Source organism: Haliotis rubra, unplaced genomic scaffold (assembly GCF_003918875.1).
Source record: "Haliotis rubra isolate DU_JTF1 unplaced genomic scaffold, ASM391887v1 Scf5, whole genome shotgun sequence".
Classification (NCBI taxonomy): domain Eukaryota; kingdom Metazoa; phylum Mollusca; class Gastropoda; order Lepetellida; family Haliotidae; genus Haliotis; species Haliotis rubra.
Genome location: NW_025767190.1, coordinates 221761 through 245825, shown reverse-complemented (window position 1 = coordinate 245825; position 24065 = coordinate 221761). Strand labels below are relative to the sequence as shown.

The following is a 24065-nucleotide window of genomic DNA, read 5'->3' as shown; positions in this document are numbered from 1 at the left end:
ATTTCTTCCTTCCTGTTCTTCCTTCCTGTTTCTGGTGAACTGATACTGAAAAATACAGAACAGTCTTGCTTGATTTTTTCACAAAACTAAATGTATCCAATGGCAATGAGCATATTAACATGGAGAAAATGAACAATGTTTAACAACTATTTTATGGCGTTATATGTTATTGGACATCGTAGATATGACAGATTAACCAAACATGATTTTTTTCATAAAACTAAATGTATCCAATGGCAATGAGCATATTAACATGGAGAAAATGAACAATGTTTAACAACTATTTTATGGCGTTATATGTTATTGGACATCGTAGATATGACAGATTAACCAATCATGTCCACTATCTTAAACGAGCATAGGGTCACAAGTGATATAACCCAAGACCAGCATCTCTTATTGAGCTGGACAGATAGTGAGTGAGTGAGTGAGTGAGTGAGTGAGTTTAGTTTTACGTGGCACTCAGCAATATTCCAGCTATATGGCGGCGGTCTGTAAATAATCAAGACTGGACCAGACAATCCAGTGATCAACAGCATGAGCGTGGGCAGATAGAGTTACGCTAACAGATGCCTGCTGCAATGAATTTATCTGTATTTACGGCAATGTTTATATTCTTCGTCGGTCAAATCACGTGCATGCTACGTACACATTCATGGCATACAAGGGGGTAAACGCAGTAGTTGGAACAGTGAAACAAATGCACGTGCGGTACATGATGAGCGTTAACTTAGACCAACCCAACTTGTTCTCGGTGTTTTATTTAATGTGCATACACCCTTGTAATACAAACCAATAATAGAGATTTGAAACTATGATCGTTTGTTAAACAACTTTTATCCTAGGTTGAATAAAATTCTGAGATTTTAATGCTCAATAGGCAAGGTAAAGTTATGAGGATTCGCAATATTAATTTCACTTTATTCGTGTTACTTTTTTGTTTAAAGTGATATTAATCGGTACGTTTTCACTGCAAACAGACTATAGTCAGCTATTACATAATATTTATCATCAAGCTTATCAAACTATATGATGTAACTCGAGGTTCTCAGAAACAACTTTATCGCCAGTTTAATCAGCAAACGTGATTATCTGAGATAGCCATAGGTATGCAATACGAACGTCGGACAGTCACAAATCATTCTGTGGCTGTCTAATTTTGTATATTCACCCAGGTAAGAAACCTTAATGTCTTCCACTTTGCTGTTATAGTGAATGTATCTTAATCATATGTTACTACCCTTGGCACTACCTTCAGGTTTATGTACATCCAGTCCAGGGGCGGGTGTATGTGTGTGTGTGTGTGTGTGGGGCGGAGATGCACATACATCATGCAATCCCTAGGTTAGGGTTGAATGCAACAGTTACTGCTGTTTTGAAAACGCGTAATAGCCATTCGGGTAATGTATTAGATAGAGTGGGTGGTGTGTGATACAAGATACAGAGTATGTATTGCGCAAACGTTCTATATAGTTCTAACACTGACACTTATACGTAGATGTATAATACTCAATGACATGTAAAAACTGCTGTATCAGATTGTGTCCCTTGATATTTATCGGGATAATGTATCTTGTGTATTTCTTTAATACCATTGCTGTTCCTGGTATATATGTACTTCTGTAAATGATTAGTGTAAAACCTGACAGTATATATTCTAGAAAAGACAAATTATGTATCATGACTCTCTTGTTGACAAATAATCTCACGTTTATTTGCCTAGGTGTTGCAATTGTGGTTTTGCATGGGTTGGTATTGGTGCCAAGCGAGCTGATTCCCCAATACTCGTGTTTTAATAAACATGAAGTGAAGTATAAGTAACTAAACTCTAAGAGCACTTGTCCGGGGAGATATGTTATCTCCTTATGACCCTAGTCCGATATAGAGAGGCGTGGTCTCTGAAATAGGGCTGGGACGGGTCCAAATTTTCTACCCTGGTTCCCCACCCTCTATTACCCTACCCTACCGGGATACCCGTTATGTTACTTCCTGATGTCAAATTTGTAAGAAATGGCAATATATTCTTCAGCTCGGAGGCTGAGGTTTTCAAAATCTTAACCATGTATTTTATTCAAAAGATGAAGACAATGCAGCCTTTAAATCATGTAATAATAACATATTACATTGTGACATCTATTAGTCACACATGCGCGGATCCAGAGGGGGGGGTGGTGGGTGCGCACCCCCCAAGAGTGTTCCAAATGTACTATATGTTTTATGCCCAGGGTTCCGAGGATTGGGGTGCACCCCCAAACGAAAATCCTGTATCCGCCCCTGGTCACATGATCATGACGGGTGACTCATTTTACCCACCCGTCCCGGGTATCCGGGTTACCCGTTCCAGCCCTACTCTGAAAATATTTGAATCTGACAGAAACAAACAACTTTCTTCAAATTGCTAAGGAGCTCAAGTGAGCTGCGAGATTCAAAGGAAAATCTAAAAACTCATGTATGGCTTTTAAATTACCGAGAGAGTTTGACTTAACAGGAAATATTTTGGTTCAGGGAACGTGAATCCGTATACCGCCTGAATCACTACATGTACTGTAACCAACTTGCTGTGAACTGTGTTGTGTAATATCACCACATTGTTGACAGCGTGTATGTCAACATGTTATCAAACCTTTACCTTTACTCCAGGACAGTTTGACGACGCGGGGCACTTGCCAACTGAGTTCGCCATGAAGAGATTGTATCAGTCAGTGAGGGAGGAATACCCTGCCCCTACCCCCGGGAACGTCACAGGTAGGTGTGGCATTGTATGTGCGGGGCTGCCCTGTACAAAGTGTTCATTATTGGTTGTCACCTCCGTTGGGTGGGTAGCCACTGGGTACATGCCATTTTCTCTTTTCATGGCTGGTATATATATTTTTTCTTTTGTGATAGAGAGTAGTTGAGCGTGAGTGCACAGCCATGTCGTATGACTGGGCTTATCTGTGTCAGGCGTTATAATAATAATAAACGGCGTTACATGAATGCATGTGCAGTCTTGTATCAAGGCTTTACTGCAGGAAATAACCTAGTCTGTCTCAAGACCCTGAACCATTCTAGCTAGTTTCTTCCGTTCAGTCTTTAGTTTCATGCTATATTTTCCACAGGTTTCGGATCTCCCTTTTTACGGAACCCCTTTTCAATTTACATGGTTTTTATATATTTTTCAAACAGTGTTATGTATTTCCTGACACTAAGCGTACAGTTAGTCCAAACATATTACTGCTGTTCTTGTACATTGATGTGGAGCAAGTGTACAGCGACAGTCACAACACATCTCATTTATGGAATCACATTTGAGTGAGTAAGTGAGTATGGTTTTACGCCGCTCTTAGTAATATTCCAGCAATTTCACGGCGGGGACACCACAAATGGGCTTCACACAATCACCCATGTTGGGAATCGAACCCGGGTTTTCGGCGTGACGAGCGGACGCTTTAACCACTGGGCTACCCCGCCGCCCCTGTATAACATTTTAAGATGATGATGTTGTAGATGATCGTTTATTGGAAACGTACGCAAGCCTGATCTATTTGTTACATCCACAATATGGAGGAACATTCGGAACACACCAACCGAGAAAATATGCAGCTTGTACCCCACCGTCACCTTATTAAAAAGTGACCACTTTCTCGTCACGTCCTCTTGGAGTGGAATGTGCTGCCCGAATCCTTGATACCTGTGTGATTTGCACCTGTAAGTACAAACGTCCTACAGTTCGATGGTGTCCCAAACAGAGGAGAACCCGTTATATGTCCCATAAATTCTGTTATCACCATGACCTGGACCACTGTGACCTAGACCACCTGATACCATAACATGTCACGTGATCTGGATGTCAGATGACCCAGAGACGAACGCGACCTTTCATATATAGTTTTATTATCATCATCGATTTTGGGGATCTGACGAATTCATGTAGAAAAAACATGTGCCCACATGACCCCACCGGGAGCTCGGGTCAGACAGGGTCTGTTGTGATCATCCAGATGGGATAATCCAAAGGTTTGTGTACGATAACAGCGTGACCCCTGACGGCTTGTTATGACCCCTGACAGCATGTTATGACATTCTATCAGAATGACGCCTATCGCACGGAGGTATAAACCATTGTGTGGGCGAATGATACGTTACAACGCTGTTGTACGTTACCTAACTTCTAGTTTATCAATATGGTCTCTAAATAACCAAGTTCGGTACAAGCACACCAGTGAATGATAACAGGAGAGACTTTAATTGTAAAAGAAATAACACAGTCAGTTTCAATAGCAGCTGAAAATGAAACAAACAAGGTGATGTATTTCATACGGGTATCGGGTTGTGTCTTGGACCCAAATTTTGCATTGTATCGGAGATTGTTTTCAGCATACTAACGTTTTTGCCCCAAATCAATTTTCGAACGTATTGTTTCTTTTGCCTGCTTCTTTAGGATATACTACCCTCCTCAGACAAGCACGGTGTCTCGTGTAACTGACCACTGTATTGGTCAGTAATAACGTCACATGTTGGATAACTTTTGTGGAACGCGTGCCCGCGTGCGTGGATGTGTGTATCTATGCAGGGGTGAAGGAAGATCCGAGGAATCTAACGTTGTACCAGTTCCCGGGAATCTGACGTTCCTGACAAAGAACACCACTCTGACGTGTCATCAGTCAGAATTGCATGAGTCTCACGAAACTGATGCCGACGTGAATAAATCAGCCTGATGGGCTCACCCCTCCAGCACTCGAACTCGGATAATTCCCCTATCTATATTTATAATCTGGATTAATCGCTCTCATACCTTGAGAAAAACAAACTTCCAGATTGAGAATTTCCGGCAACATAACACAATGTGTAGATGCAAACAGGGCGTGGCCAGTTTTTGTAGCCAAAACCATGAAGCATGCGAGTGAGTGAGTTTAGTTTTACGCCGCACTCGGCAATATTCCAGCTATATGGCGGCGGTCTGTAAATAATCGAGTCTGGACCAGACAAGCCACTGATCAACAGCATGAGCATCGATCTGCGCAATTGGGAACCGATGACATGTGTCAACTAAGTCAGCGAGCCTGACCACCCGATCCCGTTAGTCGCCTCTTACGGCAAGCTTAGTCGCCTTTTGCGGCAAGCATGGGTTGCTGAAGACCTAATCTACCCCGGATCTTCACGGGTCCATGAAGCATGTATGACCACTGATCACGTAGGACCGTTAAGCACGTGGTGGGCAGCTGCACCACACGTATGCCATCTAGACTGGTCATGGGAAATGCAGGTCTGACTGATAACCAGAGTGGGGTGGGTGGGCTACAGGCTAATGTTTAACACTTTCGTTCGTCACGCCGAAGATCCGGATCACGAACAGTATCCCATATTGCCATGCAACTGGAGCTCAGCTTTAATGAAGGTAAGTGCACAATTCAAGCACACCAGTTGCCTCCCCTGTTTACGTAACAATGTGAAGTGTTGGATAATATATGTTATGGAATATATCTGTCATCAAGCCACGCCCTGAATGTTGTAGGTACAATCCCCGACTGGTTAGATGGTAGCTTGTACAGAAATGGCCCTGGTCTGTTCGAGGTGGGGAATACTAAGTACAACCATTGGTTTGATGGCATGGCTGTCCTCCAACGCTTCCACGTGACCAAACAGGAAGTGACGTACCAGCGTCGGTTCCTCCAGAGTGAGACGTACAAGAAAAACATGGAGGCAAAACGGATCGCGGTGACCGAGTTCGCGACTACCGCCTTCCCGGATCCAACTAAAGGATCTATTGCGAGGTGAACCCCTATTTCAAACATACATTCATAGTTAAAGGAAGTTATAGAACCATACAAATAGGCAAAGAGACCTAAACTTACTCGTGACTTTAAAAGGGTCGCAGAAGAATGTCCTATTTTGCACATATCACCAAGGTAAAACTATAGCTAGGTCCCCAACAACCCATGACTGTCGTGTAAGGCGACTGTGTGTCCGTCACACAGCTGGAATACTGTTTAGTGCGGCGTAAACCAACAAATAAAATAACATCATTATTACTAGGGCAAAGATTACAGTAAGGTATTTGCTACAGCGTAACACGTCACAATATAACATAAAAAACATAACATAAACATATAGCATGAAAATCCAATTAGGTCCAGACAAAATGCTTAATTTGAGGCTATCACTCTAGACTTGTCAGATCATTCTGCAATTGAATTTTACCCTGTGTTGTATGTATTGTCTAGGATCTGGCAGAGTACATGCACGAAAAGGTGTTCTTTTCTTTATGTGTTGTTCAAGAGCGGTGTCGTTCGTAACGGAGACGGCAGAGCCGACGGACAACACCAACGTGAACATCAACGTTCTTGGGGAACAGATGTACACGTGCTCGGAGTCGAACATGCTGCTTCGTATAAATCCCCAGACGTTGGAGACCGAAACCAGGGTGAGTCACAGTGTGTACTGAGTATAAGATGCAAACATGTTGGATGCATACAGTTGAACTGATTCTCAGGTTTGGTGACTTTGTTGATGGTGTCCTTGTACCCGACGTCGTGGTCCAATGGACCTCATGATCATATTGCCGTCTTCGGTATTATCCTACAGGTAGTGCTGACTGATCACATTCCCATCAACCTTAGTTTCATGGGAATTTCACTACACAGCAATTCCCTATGCTCGTGATAATGCCTTCTGTATTATCCTACAGGTAGTACTGACTGATGACATTCCCATCAACCTTAGTTTCATGGGAATTTCACTACACAGCAATTCCCTATGCTCGTGATAATGCCTTCTGTATTATCCTACAGGTGGTGCTGACTGATGACATTCCCATCAACCTTAGTTTCATGGGAATTTCACTACACAGCAATACCCTATGCTCGTGATAATGCCTTCTGTATTATCCTACAGGTAGTGCTGACTGATCACATTCCCATCAACCTTAGTTTCATGGGAATTTCACTACACAGCAATACCCTATGATCGTGATAATGCCTTCTGTATTATCCTACAGGTAGTGCTGAATGATGACATTCCCATCAACCTTAGTTTCATGGGAATTTCACTACACAGCAATACCCTATGTTCGTGATAATGCCTTCTGTATTATCCTACAGGTAGTACTGACTGATGACATTCCCATCAACCTTAGTTTCATGGGAATTTCACTACACAGCAATACCCTATGATCGTGATAATGCCTTCTGTATTATCCTACAGGTAGGCCTGACTGATCACATTCCCATCAACCTTAGTTTCATGGGAATTTCACTACACAGCAATAATGCCTATGATCGTGATAATGCCTCAACTGTATTTCATCCTACCAGGTAGTACTGACTGATGACATTCCCATCAACCTTAGTTTCATGGGAATTTCACTTACACAGCAATGATCCCTATGATCGTGATAATGCCTTCTGTATTATCCTACAGGTAGGCCTGACTGATCACATTCCCATCAACCTTAGTTTCATGGGAATTTCACTACACAGCAATACCCTATGATCGTGATAATGCCTTCTGTATTATCCTACAGGTAGTACTGACTGATCACATTCCCATCAACCTTAGTTTCACTACACAGCAATACCCTATGATCGTGATAATGCCTTCTGTATTATCCTACAGGTAGTACTGACTGATCATATCCCCATCAACATGACGGCTGCTCACTCCCACCGGGATCCCGGGGGTGCACTGCACAGTATTGGCTACCAGTTTGGAAAGGGGGCGCCCAAATATTGCCTCATACGAACGCCAACAGTCTACAGTACGTCAGAACTACGTGTAGAGAGTATGGCTGAGTAGAGAATACTCCCTGATTTGATCAGATTTTAAATACAGCATAAACATTGTCTCTTAATGAAGCAAATGGTTGTAATATCAGTCAAGTGACCTTTACAAATAGTACGAGAATATGATACACACTCTGGCATTTGTATCAGCTTATGTCAGCCCCACAGTCACTGTTAGATAATGGCTTCGTTGTGTACGTGTACATTCTATTATTATATTTCATTACATTACTACTTTAAGGAATCTCGATATTAAAACTGACAACATTCATTTGTTGTTTCAGATGATCAGGGAGGCTACTCTCAGTCCAAATTGGTGGCATCTGTGACGGCGGAACACTCTATGCACCCGTCATACTTCCACAGCTTCGGGATGACCGACAACTACTATGTGTTTGTAGAACAACCGATGTTGATCAATGTGTGGAAGATTTTGGCAGCCATGGTGAAGAAGAACCACATGCTACAGTGCATAAAGTGGAATCCAGAACACACCGGCAATCTGGTACTGTCTATATATACTTTATTTGGGAGCACTGGCAACCTGGTACTGTAGTAATACTTCATGTAGGGAACACTGGCAACCTTGTACTGTAGTAATACTTCATGTAGGGAACACTGGCAACCTGGTACTGTCTAGATATACTTCATGTAGGGGAACACTGACAACCTGATACTGTCTATATATATACTTCATGTAGGGAACACTGGCAACCTGATACTGTAGTAATACTTCATGTAGGGGAACACTGGCAACCTGATACTGTAGTAATACTTCATGTAGGGGAACACTGGCAACCTGATACTGTAGTAATACTTCATGTAGGGGAACACTGGCAACCTGATACTGTAGTAATACTTCATGTAGGGGAACACTGGCAACCTGATACTGTAGTAATACTTCATGTAGGGGAACACTGGCAACCTGATACTGTAGTAATACTTCATGTAGGGGAACACTGACAACCTGGTACTGTAGTAATACTTCATGTAGGGAACACTGGCAACCTTGTACTGTAGTAATACTTCATGTAGGGAACACTGGCAACCTGATACTGTAGTAATACTTCATGTAGGGGAACACTGACAACCTGGTACTGTCTATATATACTTCATGTAGGGAACACTGGCAACCTGATACTGTAGTAATACTTCATGTAGGGGAACACTGGCAACCTGATACTGTAGTAATACTTCATGTAGGGGAACACTGGCAACCTGATACCGTAGTAATAATACTTCATGTAGGGGAACACTGGCAACCTGATACTGTAGTAATACTTCATGTAGGGGAACACTGGCAACCTGTAGTAATACTTCATGTAGGGAACACTGGCAACCTGATACTGTAGTAATACTTCATGTAGGGGAACACTGGCAACCTGATACTGTAGTAATACTTCATGTAGGGGAACACTGACAACCTGGTACTGTCTATATATACTTCATGTAGGGAACACTGGCAACCTGATAATAGTAATACTTCATGTAGGGGAACACTGGCAACCTGGTACTGTCTAGTATACTTCATGTAGGGGAACTTCAACCTGATACTGTAGTAATACTTCATGTAGGGGAACACTGACAACCTGGAACTGTCTGATATACTTCATGTAGGGAACACTGGCAACCTGATACTGTAGTAATACTTCATGTAGGGAACACTGGCAACCTGATACTGTAGTAATACTTCATGTAGGGGAACACTGGCAACCTGGTACTGTAGTAATGCTGTGAGGGGGAACACTGACAACCTGGTACTGTCTATATATACTTCATGTAGGGAACACTGGCAACCTGATACTGTAGTAATACTTCATGTAGGGGAACACTGGCAACCTGATACTGTAGTAATACTTCATGTAGGGGAACACTGACAACCTGGTACTGTCTAGATATACTTCATGTAGGGAACACTGGCAACCTGATACTGTAGTAATACTTCATGTAGGGGAACACTGGCAACCTGATACTGTAGTAATACTTCATGTAGGGGAACACTGGCAACCTGATACTGTAGTAATACTTCATGTAGGGAACACTGGCAACCTGATACTGTAGTAATACTTCATGTAGGGGAACACTGACAACCTGATACTGTAGTAATACTTCATGTAGGGGAACACTGGCAACCTGGTACTGTAGTAATACTTCATGGATCCACGTTACGTGTAGGACAGCTTCAAAAACGTTGCTTTTCAGTCTTAATAACTGTAGGTCCTCCTTATGCCTTAACCCGTGAAGATCCGGTTTAGAATATTGATCTTCAGTAACCCATGCTTGTCGTATAAGGCGACTAACGGGATCGGGTGGTCAGGCTCACTGGCTTGGTTGACACATATCATCGGTTCCCAATTGCGCAGGTCGACGCTCATGCTGTTGATCACTGGATTGTCTGGTCCAGACTCGATTATTTACAGACCGCTGCCATATCGCCGGAATATTGATGAGTGCTGTGTTAAACAGCAAACCAAAATGCAAAGTGATCTTAGTGCTATAACAAGCATAAGACTATTTTAAGTTATGGGAGTTACGATCATCTTAATGCTAAGATTGTTTGTTGGTGGTGGTGGGTGGGTGTGGTGGGTGGGGAATATCTGTTTTGTCATATGTGTGGAATTGATGCATGATTTCTTGATGTGAGTTTGTTCCTTGGAGTTTACTTTTGACTCTGTTTTCAGACACTTGGTGGTTAGCTGCGTTATTCAATTACCGGTGTGAGTGCGGCGTAAAACAAAACTCACTTACTCACCTTATGCCTTACATATATTTTAAAACCTTTACATTCACGCTTCAAGCATTCGACTTCGTATTTTGCTGTCATTTAGACTCGGTTCCACGTTATCGACAAGCACTCTGGGAAGGAAGTCAACGCTGAAATCCCGTATGTCGCTGATGCCTTTCTGGTGTTGCACCACATCAACGCCTACGAGGATCAAGGTCGGTAACTCAGCGTAATATCAAACGGTATTTGTCATATATCAATGTTACCCATCATATCGTTATTGCCACTATACCATTGATGCTGCTAATGTTGGTATTCTACGCAGGTGTAGAGCGGATTGGTGTATTGGTGCAGAGTGGATTACTGTATTGCTGTAGACAGTATGGCTGCATTGGTGTCGAGTGTATGGTTTTATTGGTGTAGAGAGTATGGCTGTATTGGTGTAGACAGTATGGCTGTATTGGTGTAGACAGTATTGGTGTAGAGAGTATGGCTGTATTGGTGTAGACAGTATTGGTGTAGAGAGTATGGCTGTATTGGTGTAGAGAGTATGGCTGTATTGGTGTAGAGAGTATGGCTGTATTGGTGTAGAGAGTATGGCTGTATTGGTGTAGAGAGTATGGCTGTATTGGTGTAGAGAGTATGGCTGTATTGGTGTATGGTGTATTGCTGTGGATTATTGCTGTATTGGTGTAGACTGTATTATGGTGTATTGGTGTAGAGAGTATGGCTGTATTGGTGTAGAGAGTATGGCTGTATTGGTGTATTGCTGTATTGGTGGCTGCGGTGTATTGGATGTAGGCGGCAGAGTAGTATGGCTGTATTGGTGTAGAGCCATATGGCTGTATTGGTGTAGAAGGTATGGCTGTGTTGGTGTAGAAGTATGGCTGGTGTAGAGAGTATGGCTGTATTGGTGTAGAGAGTATGGCTGTATTGGTGTAGAGAGTGGTATTGTTTGTAGAGATTGGTGTAGAGTGAGTATGGCTGTATTGGTGTAGAGAGTATGGCTGTATTGGTGTAGAGTGTATGGCTGTATTGGTGTAGAGTATGGCTGTATTGGTGTAGAGAGTATGGCTGTATTGGTGTAGAGAGTATGGCTGTATTGGTGTAGAGAGTATGGCTGTATTGGTGTAGAGAGTATGGCTGTATTGGTGTAGAGAGTATGGCTGTATTGGTGTAGAGTATGTCTGTATTGGTGTGGCTGTATTGGTGTAGAGAGTATGGCTGTATTGATGTAGAGAGTATGGCTGTATTGGATGTAGAGTGTATGGCTGTATTGGTGTAGAGAGTATTGCTGTATTGGTGTAGAGAGTATGGCTGTATTGGTGTAGAGAGTATGGCTGTATTGGTGTAGAGTGTATGGCTGTATTGCTGTAGAGAGTATGGCTGTATTGGTGTGAGAGTATATGGCTGTATTTGTGTGTAGAGTGTAAGTGGCATTGACTGTATTGATGTAGTGTATGGCTGTATTGGTGTAGAGAGATATTGCTGTATTGGTGTAGAGCTGTATGAGTATTGGTGTAGAGAGTGGATGGCTGTATTGGTGTAGAGCCTATGTTTGTATTGATGCGTAGAGAGTTTGGCTGTATTTTGGTGTAGAGTATTGCTGTATTGGTGTAGAGACTATGGCTGTATTGGTGTAGAGTGTATTGATGGCTGTATTGGTGTAGAGTATGCTGTATTGATAGTGATGTAGAGACATGGCTGTATTGGTGTAGAGCGTGGTATTGGTATGGCTGTATTGTGCAGATTGCTGTATTGGTAGAGGTTGTATTGATGGCTGTATTGGTGTAGTTGAAGAGACAGATTGGTGTAGTGTTAGGCCTGTATTGATGTATTGGTGTAGATGAATAACTGTATTGCGAGAGTATGGCTGTATTGGTGTAGTGATAATGGCATTTGCTGTAGGTGTATGTAGAGTATGGCTGGCTATTGCGTGTAAGTTGATGTAGAGAGTATGGCTGTATGGTAGATGTAGAAGTATGGCTGTGTTGATGTAGAGTAGTATGGCTGTATTGATATAAAGTATGGCTGTATTGATGGCTGGCTGTATTGGTGTAGAGTGTATGGCTGTATTGATGTAGGTGAGTAAGTAAGTGCTGTATTGATGTGTGTAGAGATATAAACATACAGTGAGTAGTATGGCTGTATTGATGTAGAGAGTATGGCTGCATTGATATTGTGTGAGAGAGTATGGCTGTATTGGTGTAGAAGTATGTGGTGTATTGGTGTAGAGAGTATGGCTGTATTGGTGTAGAGTAGAGCTGTATTGCTGTATTGATGGCTGTAGAGAGTATGGCTGTATTGGTGTAGAGATATGGCTGTATTGGTGTAGAATGGCTGTATTGATGTAGAGTGTATTGGCTGTATTGATATAGAGAGTATTGCTGTATTGGTGTAGAGAGTATTGCTGTATTGGTGTATGGCTGTAGTGTCATATGTTGGTGTATTGCATTGTAGAGTAGTATGACTATGGCTGTATTGGTGTAGGGGATATGAGTATTGCTGAGTGGATGAGTATGGTTGTATTGCTGTATTGTAGTGTAAGGATGTGATTGGTGTAGAGAGTATGGCTGTATTGGTTGAGTGTAGAAAGTATTGGTAGAGACTATGTATTAGTGTGTTGGCTGTATTGGTGTAGAGCTATATGGCTGTATTGGTGTATGGTAAGTATGGCTGTATGTATTGGTGTAGAGTGGATGGCTGTATTGGTGCGAGTATGGTTGCGTAGAGGCGTATGGCTGTATTGGTTAGTAGAGAGTATTGGTGTAGAAATATGTATTTCTGATTCAGTACGTAATGGTGTATTGGTGTATGGCTGCATTGCCTGTATTGAGTTTATGTATGTATTGGTGTAGAGAGTATGGCTGTATTGATGTAGATAGTATTGGATGAGTGTATGGCTGTATTGGTGTATTGTATTGGTGTAGTATTGATGTAGAGCGTATGGCTGTATTGATGTAGAAGTATTGAGAGTATTGCTGTTTGATATAGAGTGTATTGTATCGATATATATGGCTGTATTGGTGTAGAGAGTATGGCTGTATTGGTGTAGTGAGAGCATGGCTGTATTGATGTAGAGTTGCTGTATTGATGTAGAGACTATGGCTGTAGAGAGAGTATGGCTGTATTGGTGTAGAGAGTATGGCTGTATTGGTGTTGAGAGTATATGGCTGTATTGGTGTAGAGTATTGGTATGGCTGTATTGGTGTAGAGTGTATGGCTGTATTGGTGTAGAGTATGTGTCTGTATTGGTGTAGAGAGTATGGCTGTATTGGTGTAGAGTGTATGGCTGTATTGGTGTAGAGAGTATGGCTGTATTGGTGTTGAGAGTATTGCTGTATTGGTGTAGAGAGTATTGCTGTATTGGTGTAGCTGTAGTATAGAGATGTATATTGGTGTAGAGAGTATTGCTGTATTGATGTAGAGTGTATGGCTGTATTGATGTAGAGTGTATGGCTGTATCGATATAGAGAGTATGGCTGTATTGGTGTAGAGACTTTATGGCTGTATTGTTGTAGAGAGTATGGCTGTGATGGTGTAGAGCGTATGGCTGTATTGAGATCGAACAAAAAGATTTCCGCCTCCGGCAGACACATACCCACTTGTCCACCTACATAGCATTGGTGCTGTTTTGGATCAGTATAGTTCAGGTGTTCTCCAAGTATAAACTACATCACCTCACTGACTGACGTGTACAGTCGTTGTTAGACTTACATACGATACCTTGCGTTGGGGTAGACTAGCTGCCAAAGTGTTCGTTTGTCTCGTTGGATCACCGTTTGCAAATCCCAACATCTGAAGCCCATGTCTGGTGATCCCTCTGTTGTAGAATCCTGAATCCTGAAAGTCTGACTCACACACTACACTCATCCTTATGATGTTACTTCAGTTATAGCCTAACCCATAGTCTCTGACTATCATATATTTTTTATATGAACAAGATTGAAAAGGTTCCCCAGTGAGAAGATAGATTCAGAACCTGAGGAATTCTGGACCTGCTTCATGTAGGGCTTTAGTAGGAAGGGAAAATAGTGTAATTCAGGGACTGTGACACAGACTACTTCAGTAACAGCAGGGTATTATCCCCAATTGACGTTGGTATTCTCCATTATTAATGTCAGCCGCCGATAATACCCCAATACACCAGCTAATCGTTATTTATTGGGCAACAAGAAACCATGATTTGCTTGTAATGGGTTACAAAAGAGCTGGATGGTGATAGACATCCGGTATTTGTGTACTTGGCCAACACAGGAGCGGTGGGGGCGGTGTTGTCACTGCAGACGTGCGCCCCTATGACGGTGACAGAAACCAATGACGGCACGTTTGCCTTGACCGTGTTACAAAGGTCATCAACACCATACCCTTCTTGTAGGTTTCAACGTAGTAAACGTTTAAGACTAACATCAATTCAGACTTTCCTCAACATGAAACTACCCGTGAAGATCCGGGTTAGAATTGGTCTTCAGTAACCCATGCTTGTCGTAAGAGACGACTAACGGGATCGGGTGGTAAGGCTCGCTGACTTGGTTCACACACGTCAACGGTTCCCAGTTGCGTAGATCGATTCTGTTGATCACTGGGTTATCTGGTACAGACTCGATTATTTACAGACCGTCGCCTCATAGCTGTAATATTGCTGACTGCGGTTTAAAACCAAACTCACTCACTCACTTGAGATCAAACCGAAATACGCTTCACTGCGGCGTAAAACGAACCTCGCTCACACACTCTGTTAGCGCTGGACACCATTGGATGTTCATACATGTTGTTCATCTATGTGACAGTCATATTTCCAGTATCGTCAACCACGTTTCTGTCGTGCAGAGCATGCCGTTCCCGTGAATCCTAAACACATTTTGTTTTTGCCCCTTGTCTTGAGAGTTCCAGTGTAAGCTGCTGCACCTGATTGATAATGAAAACTGACAACAGAACAGACAGGCAGAAAAAAAACTGGTGTATTCCAGCGCGTGCTTTATCCCAAACCTGACAAACACCACAGCTGCATTATGTCCGAATCTTCAAATGTTTTTTTATGTTGGATCTGTGGAAGATGTTAGATCCATGTGATTCAAGACGGACATATACAAGCCACAAAACCCTTTCCATAACTGTAAAAGCTGAAAGCGGAATTGTACGATTTCCACTATAACAGGAACATGCATTTATCAAGCAAAATGGAACAGTGAGGCTAGCGGTGTTGGGAAGCTGAACCTGGCCCATTGGTGGCACCGTCATAAACACACGCATGGGCAACGAAATTGTTTCTCAGATAAAACTATAAGGGACAGTAAGGTACAAGTAAGATAGGGAGTTGCATAAGGGTTTTTTGTCTTTTCGGTTACGCATCAAACATCAACACACATACTCGCACTCGCGCTCGCACTCGTACACGCACACGCACTCGCACACATGCACGCACATACACAAACACACCACACACACACCCATACACACATAGGTTTGATAAAGTTTGACAAATATGGCTGATGATATGATGTCTAATTGCCATTTCTGTTGAAATATATCTCTGGCAGGCACACGAAACTGATTAATGAACACATTAACATTTAAAATTGTCTTGGACCGCCTAATGAAACCAAATCCAGATCTGAAAAGCACTATACGTATACAATAGGCCATGTATTCTGATCAAGATTATGGCGATAATGGAGTTATCTGACGCTCTTTGAAGTCTTCTTAGAAAGAGCATGATGTAACTGCTTAAGTATTGATTGACGTGAAGGATTTACTGTAGACTGAAAGTTAACTGCTGAAACGTCCACGAGTCCCTTAAATATTTCTTAAAGACTGGTACCTATGAACTATAACATGAAACTTTCATATTGAATATTCACATACAGGTAAATATTCTGAGTGTGTATGGCCATACGTATTATGTATGAGAGTGTGACATGCCAATACTAGATAAAAGTTTGTCAGTGAATGATTACTACAGATGACAATACGAGCGTCTGTCAGATACCATTTATCTTACCACATGTTTCAAAACGTATCTCACGAGTGAAAGCAGGTCAGATACGTTGTGAAAGAGGTCATTCTCAGAAATCGTATCTGACGTGGACGAATGTTGTTATCTCATTCCTACACACCCAAAACGAATGGACATACGTTATTCATACGACATCTAATCTCGTGATCACAATGGCGCATTAATACATCACCCAATGGTCATTTAACTATGACGTCACCCGGCCTTCTGGTTACTACCCATGCCTATTGTGAATCTCCACACAAACGTCATACCTGTGGAAATCAAATCGAAAAGTGTCAATAAACTATTATGAGATTCAAGAACATTTACTAACATAATGAATACTGTAAGGGACATTCTCGCGATCTCGCATTCTCGCGATTTCGTGTTTTTGTGGCCATATTTGACAAGTCGAGATTGCGAGAATGCGAGATTTGACAGCATGTACAAATGTCGCATTCTCGCGATCTCGACTTTTGACAAAAGTGCTATGTACCAAAACCGAGAATGCGAGATCGCGAGAACGCGAGATTTTGGCCAAATCTCGCGTTCTCGCGATCTCGCATTCTCGCATTCTCGCACTTTTGCCCTTTTTCAGCTTGTTTCCAAAGGACGAGATCGCGAGAATGCGAGATCGCGAGAATGTCCCGTACAGTATTCCATACTAACACCCTAAACCACAAAGTTTCGGGAATGACGTAAAAGAGTTCTACAGTAGAACTACTAACTTATTAGTACATTAAAGGAAAGTAATCCGTCATAATTTGACCTTAGGTCATCACCATAGCTTAGCCAATCACGAACCTGGGATTCAACCTCGTGCATATGAGTGTTTCTAGACTAACGCTTAGTCTCGACAAATGTATAATTTTGACAGAAACAAATAATTCCTTTGGGAAGCCCAAATGAAAGATGCAAAGTGGGTGATTCAGAACCTGGGGAAATCCAGAGTTACTTCATTAGGGCTTTAGCATTGCAGAAAGGGCTGGGAAGAAGGGGAAATAATGTGGTTCAGGGACTGTGGGACAGACTAGTGTGATACCAATTCTCTCAGAACGGTTTCTCACTCATGAGAAATCCTAATACTGTTCGTAGATTATCAGCTAAACGATGTTCGAGTACTTTATCAGCGACGTGTATGGCACCACACACAGAACATGCTATATAAGCTATATCATACAGTTGAATGTCGACTGTCTCGGTCAGCCAAATGTCAGGCATGCTGGCTGAATGAGATAATCGGTAGAGTGGCCGTCTCACCTATCCCCAAGTCTCTGATCGACGGGCCACACCCAGGTCGATCGAGTCAACGCGCCACACTTCCCCTGTAATTGTTCAGAGCTGACCTCCCTTATAACCTGGCCCGCCTTAGAAGAAGGAATGACTACCATAAGATCATATCACCCAACGCTCAATTTCCTGTTTTTTCTAAATACTCCATATGTGTTTTGCAGTTTAATCGTTCAAGCACGTCTCAAGTGCATATGTGCTTTCACGAGTCTCAAACATGCAGTAATATCATGAACCTTGACGCACAAAAGAAAGTGTGCAAGTGCTTTGAGATTAATGTTCAAATAATCACCCCAAACCATATGTGTAGTTTCTTTTGTACGTCAGTTTATGTTCATGCATTTATGTATATCTGAAACTCCGGTATGCATGCATGAGCATGCATATTGATACAGTCAATAGTATCAATGTATTATACATGAGGGTACATACAGAACTGTTTAGGATCAATAATAGGACGGTATCATCCCATCCAACACCTAACATTCTAAGAGTTCATCTGTTTTACTTAGGGTGTACACAATAGCAGCCAGACTGCTAACAAATGTTTTTATTCTGTACTCGGACATCGTTCGCCATAAAGTCGGAACCAGGTCTGCTTTTATTGTCCCCATGTTTTAGACTCGCTTAGAGTTTCGTCGGAATTAATGGTATCTATCTCATTGTACCGTTACCTTATGTATGAACCGTTAAATTTGATTACTAGACGGGCTAATTCTTTTAAGCGAAAACATTCTGCGGGAGTTTTTTAATTGAAATATATCGCTGAATTTTAAAAAAGATTAACTATGTATTATTCTTTGGAAACTTTGGAAACTGGGACAAATTTGATGTAAACATACGTATTCAGATGGTTTGTATCAAATTAATGCTGTCGTATTTCTTGGGCTTTCAAAGATTTACATTTTGTGTCTTCTCTTAAACGAATGAAAGCAAGCTTTTGGTTTTTTCACAATAGTGAGGTGAATAAGAGCTACAAAAAACTCTTTCCATGTTCATAAAATATCTCAAACTGCTAAAGCAGTCAATTGCACGATCCCGACCATGTCAAGATTATGCATTCATTAAGCACTATCAACTCGTGATGACTCCTACCTGTGACGATCTGGGTTAGAAATGTCTTCAGCAACCAACGCTTGTCGTAAGAGGCGACTAGCGGTATCGGGTGGTCAGGCTCGCTGACTTGGTTGACACAACCCATCGTATCCCAATTGCCTAGATTGATGCTCACTGGATTATCTGGTCCAGACTCAGTTATTTACAGACCGCCACCATCTAGCTGGAATATTGTCTGATTTTGTCTGGTGTCAGTGTTTTCAATCTTTATATCATTTTGTACAAGTTTTCTTTCTTCACAGGGCACCTGGTGGTCGATGTTTGCGGCTTCCATGTCGGTGACATCCTCGACAAGTTCGAAATGGAACTTCTCACCACTGACAAAGCAGAGGAGGTCATCCAGAACCTGCCACGCCCTTACCCATGGAGATACGTCTTGCCTCTGGAAGTAGACATAGACGTACGGCTAGTGAAATGTCTCTAAGCTCAATACTGACTGCAAAACGTTTACAGTTTTTTGTACTTCCTTTATAAGAGTGAATTGCAAAAAGGCATTTTCTCCCTTGCCCTAACTTCTTACGTTGAAGACAATGTGTTTAGGTTTGTCCGCCCTAAAGGTATCCCCACAAACCTGGTAAAGATTTTCGGGTTTCCCTTACCACTGGTTTGGTGAATCTAGTTTTACGCCGCAGGTAATATTGAGTCTTTATCACCTGGTAATATTTGAGTCGGGACCACGCACAACAATGACTGACAGACATGCACTATGGCACGCTATCAGTCAACAGTAGATCTGAACAGTAGATCCAATTTAGCTGACCCCCAGACTCTTCCGACCACAGTGGGGTACGAGGGACGTATATCAACCCGTGACCCTAGGGTTATCAGTGACAAGAGCGGACTGATAAAACTGACAAGTACATAATCTATCCAGTCCTAGATTAATGGTAACGTTTAGAAAGTGATCTTCACCTCCCACTCTCCGACGTCATCAGCACACATACCTGTAGCATGTCGCCCTTTAACGACGTGCACTACGATACAAGTCCATAGGCATGCATACTGACGAAGAGTAAGAAAAGTACAGTACTTTATGGATAACTCTCTTGCTTGCCAAAGGTATAAGAATCCACACCGAAACGTCGCATCATAATAAAATCAAGAAGTCGTTGTCCATGAAGTATTGTACTTTTCTTACTATTCATCAACTTCTAAAATGCCAATCAAACAGAACACATTGATGAAGAGATTAGTAACCTGATTGGGATAATTAAGTATTGCTCTGACTGGGTAGTTTTGCCATATTAGATCGCTCTTGATCAAATGGTCTGCTTTTAGTGCATAGTCCCGCTGAGTAGTTGATAAACTGACTCTCAAAGCGTATTAACTCGACAACCACTTCAATGACAGTGTCCCTCAATAATCTATCGGAACATGTTCTGACCTCCGTATTAGCTGGCATATTTCTGATGGTTTATAGTAGCCTGTGGTTGTTTAGATGCACTTGTTTAAATAGTTTTGTATCAAGTCTCCGCCGCGTCGACCACTTGTCTCAGTACGGGAGACAAGCTTCTCATGTTCGAAATATTACTTCCTACCGAGTAAAAATATTCAAAATATGAATCAGATCCAATTCCAAGAGACATCATACCTCTCAAAATATGTTTCATTATCTTAGTCAGTCTAATGTTGGGAAATACAAACTTTTGAATGCATTGCATAGCCAAGGTCGGGCGCTTCTGTGATATGAGAACTGATTGTTATCAAATGATAATGGGCTCTACACATTGTACCCACGTGGGGAATCGAACCCGGGTCTTTTGCGTGACGAGCAAACGCTTTAACCACTGGGCTACCCCACCGCACCCATCAGATGTATGAAAGCTGGGTAGCAGGTACCACAGGTACTTATACATACATCTGCTTCCCTGTTTCATTCACCTGATGAAAGTAGTAAGTATATAGGCAGAAACGTCGTGTCCCTCCTATTACCAAGCTGACGTCTATAAATGTTCACTTTTCTGTGTATATAATCTGTGCTGCACTCGTAACTCTTTACTTGAATTGACATGAAGTGGAACATTTAATTATTTAATGGATAGACAACTTCATTAATGCAATAAATGCGATGTTTCGATGTAGATGCGAACACTGTTATCATGCAAGTGATACGTCGTAGGTAAGATAATTACAATTATCATACCAGCTACACGCCACTTAAAGAAGTTACTGAATTACAATGCTGAGTGTTTCGGAGATCTACGTTTGTTCCTAACTGTATATCCTACAGTATGTCCTACAGTACATCCTACAGAGTCTGCATTCCACTATCACAGAACAACAGTTACAGGTTACAGCCTTGGCCAAACTGCCACACATGTCCATCGTCATTCTAAGCTGATACTAGGACATTTAGATGTTTAGATTCCAAGATGTTTACACCATATAAACACATTCCATGTAGTATATCAAGTAAAACGTACATCGTGGGTTTTATTATATACATACAATAAATATCCCTAGTTCACATGGTGAGTATGGTAATGAAATGCACAGCTGTGGGGACCTAGGAACTGAGGGCAGCTGTGGGGACCTAGGAACTGAGGGCAGCTGTGGTGGGACCTAGGAACTGAGGGCAGCTGTGGGGACCTAGGAACCGAGGGACGGATGTAGGTCCCTCTAATACTGGAGCTGATCTGTTTGTAGGCTTCGTCTTCGTAATGTTAGACTCTGGAAGGCTATCCTATTGTGTCACGTATACATCACAGGAATCAGTTTGTTGATGCGTGATGCTTTTCATTTCCAGACAGAACCAGACAGCAACCTTGTGACTCTTCCTGACACTGATGCCACGGCTGTGCTGAGGAAGAAGAAGGTATTCTGCAAGTACCAAGCCCTGTCTGAACAATGTAGGTAGACACAAGTGATTTAAATGCATGTAAACCCCGTTTTAAGGACTCCAACTTTCGGGATCACTGTCACAAAGGTGTCTTAGCGCTTTAACCATCGTCAGGCTGTGTTAAATGATATAATTACAATAGAATAGCCTCACTTTGTGCATATGGGTCCAGGGCCTGATCACACAAATACGTCGTCAGACTACGATTGTCGTAAGTCCTTGTCTGTCTGTTGTTTAACGCCTCAATCAGCAATATTCGAGCTATATGGCGGCTGTATGTTATTAATCGAGTCTGGACCAGACAATCCTGTGATCAACAGGATGAGCATCGATCTACGCAATTTGGAACCGATGACATGTGACCACCCGATCCTCAGTCTAGCATGGGTTGCTGAAGACCAATTCTAACCCGGACCTTCACGGCTCTTGACAATATGGGCTTATCGATCCTGCTTTTGGAAGGAAGAAAAATGGCTGCAAAAGTGAATGAGTTTAGTTGTATGCCGTTTTAGCATATTTCAAGTTACATTCACGTCCAGGGCATGAATAATAGACGGGGATCGAACCCGGTCGTTGTCATGATGAGTGAACGCTTTTACCGCTCGGCTAACCTACTAACCATGAGTATCTGAATGATCTCTCAACTCAACGTTGTTTGGAGTGACCGGGTTTTTACACCTATTTAACAATTTCTCAACAATATCCCTGAGGGGTACACATATCTCACAGACACACACACACACAGACACACACACACACACACAGACACACACACACACACACACACACACACACACACACACACACACACACACACAAAAACAAACAAAAACAAAACAAAACAAAACAAAAGCCAGCGAGCCTGACCATCTGATCCCGTTAGTCGCCTCTTACGACAAGCACGGGTTACTGAAGGCCAATGTTAACCCGGATCTTTACGTGTAAGACCATGTTAACGACAAGCTATGCGGTAGTCGCATAAAAGGGAAAGGGGCGGCTGGACCAATACCGGAACCCATGTCTCGGTCATAGGGAAAATTGTGAATCCGGATTTAGTCGGAATCCTTTTGTCCTTTTTAGAATGTATGTAATGTAGAACATATTCAGCAGGGAAGGGTGAGACGTCATCAAACAGATGGGTCTGAGTTGATGCGCCCTGAATTTCAGCATCGGGTAAGTCTGACTGTTATTGATGAGAAAACATTAATCTTGATATATATTTGCCCAAATGTGGCTGATTAATGCATAGATTGGCCAATGTTTTATCACTAATCCCTGTTGGAAGCTAATAACATTGATTTCAGAGATTACCAAAATGGATTGTCCTTTGTATTGTGATCCTATTGCTCCAGTCAACACCCATCACCGTCCTGTCCACATGACAGAGCCTAATCTCAACCACCTGACAGAGCCTAATCCAGAGCCTGACTGATACGTCAACAGTCACGCTGCGTTTCAGTCTTATTAAGGGCATTTCTGGGTCTGTTTCGTTGCCAATGATACTCTGAAAGTTGATGAAACGAAACATCCGGGTTCACCATTACTTTAACCGAAAAACTCCATCACGACGCCGAGCACAATCGATCAGCGTAGGATAAGATCAAGTATGAACTGGTGATTTGCACCTGACAGGTGTTAAACACAGGTAGGGGCTGACATCAGCCTTCATCTTCCCTTATCTCACGACAGCGTCTACCTTTGCACCGGTTGCAGCGTCCATCTTATCATTTACTGCAAATTACGGCGACGATGGCCATGGGAGATTACTTCTATCAATAGCCTCCCAGCTCGCCTCTAGGATGTAATGGGCTATTTAACCCTGTTTAATAGACACGAGTCACTTTAGGCAGGGCTTGAGCAACCAAGGCTTCAAATGCATTTCGATAAAAAGATTCCCTGCATGCATTTTGCACATTAATAACAAAAGGTCGTGCCGTATCTGATTTTTGCTGTAACGTGATTGCGGAAGATTTCTAGAACGTTGATCTTAATGTTTGTGTCTGCGTGTAATTAACTTACGGGTTGTCCGTTAAGTAGGAGAAATAGCGGTTTGCTCAATTAGCAATTACTGTCCCACCCTAATCGCATAACAGAGCGCATGTACAAACTCATTTATATGAGATACCAATTGACGAGAATTTTTTTGTGTACATACGCTTGGTAATGACTTACACACACTCAATCTGCCCATCAGATAGTAACATAACGGTATATTTGTAACAGTGTATGATCAAGGGCTAATTATATAAAGAAAATATGCAAAGAGCTTATTTGCAGATGCCGACTTTGTGAATGCTTAGTACAATGTTAACAAGCTTATGATGTTTCTAAATGTTG

At 42.1% G+C, this 24065-nt stretch overlaps 1 protein-coding gene across 3 annotated transcripts in view; it reads left to right on the top strand.

Moving 5' to 3' along the window:
- The first annotated feature begins 1064 nt into the window (after positions 1-1064).
- LOC124291782 (beta,beta-carotene 15,15'-dioxygenase-like) overlaps positions 1065-24065 on the top strand; it is a 30969-nt gene continuing 7968 nt past the window's right edge. Inside the window, exons 1-9 of one of the 3 annotated variants that reach the window (XM_046728853.1) lie at positions 1065-1175; positions 2646-2745; positions 5495-5753; positions 6259-6403; positions 7594-7735; positions 8045-8265; positions 10589-10700; positions 19132-19289; positions 21636-21738. In XM_046728853.1, coding sequence (XP_046584809.1) covers positions 2682-2745; positions 5495-5753; positions 6259-6403; positions 7594-7735; positions 8045-8265; positions 10589-10700; positions 19132-19289; positions 21636-21738 — 1204 coding nt within the window. In that variant the 5' untranslated portion in view covers positions 1065-1175; positions 2646-2681. Of the gene's footprint in view, positions 1176-2337; positions 2450-2640; positions 2746-5494; positions 5754-6258; positions 6404-7593; positions 7736-8044; positions 8266-10588; positions 10701-19131; positions 19290-21635; positions 21739-24065 lie in introns of those variants that run through there. The other 2 variants (XM_046728854.1, XM_046728855.1) reach the window with 2 other exon arrangements.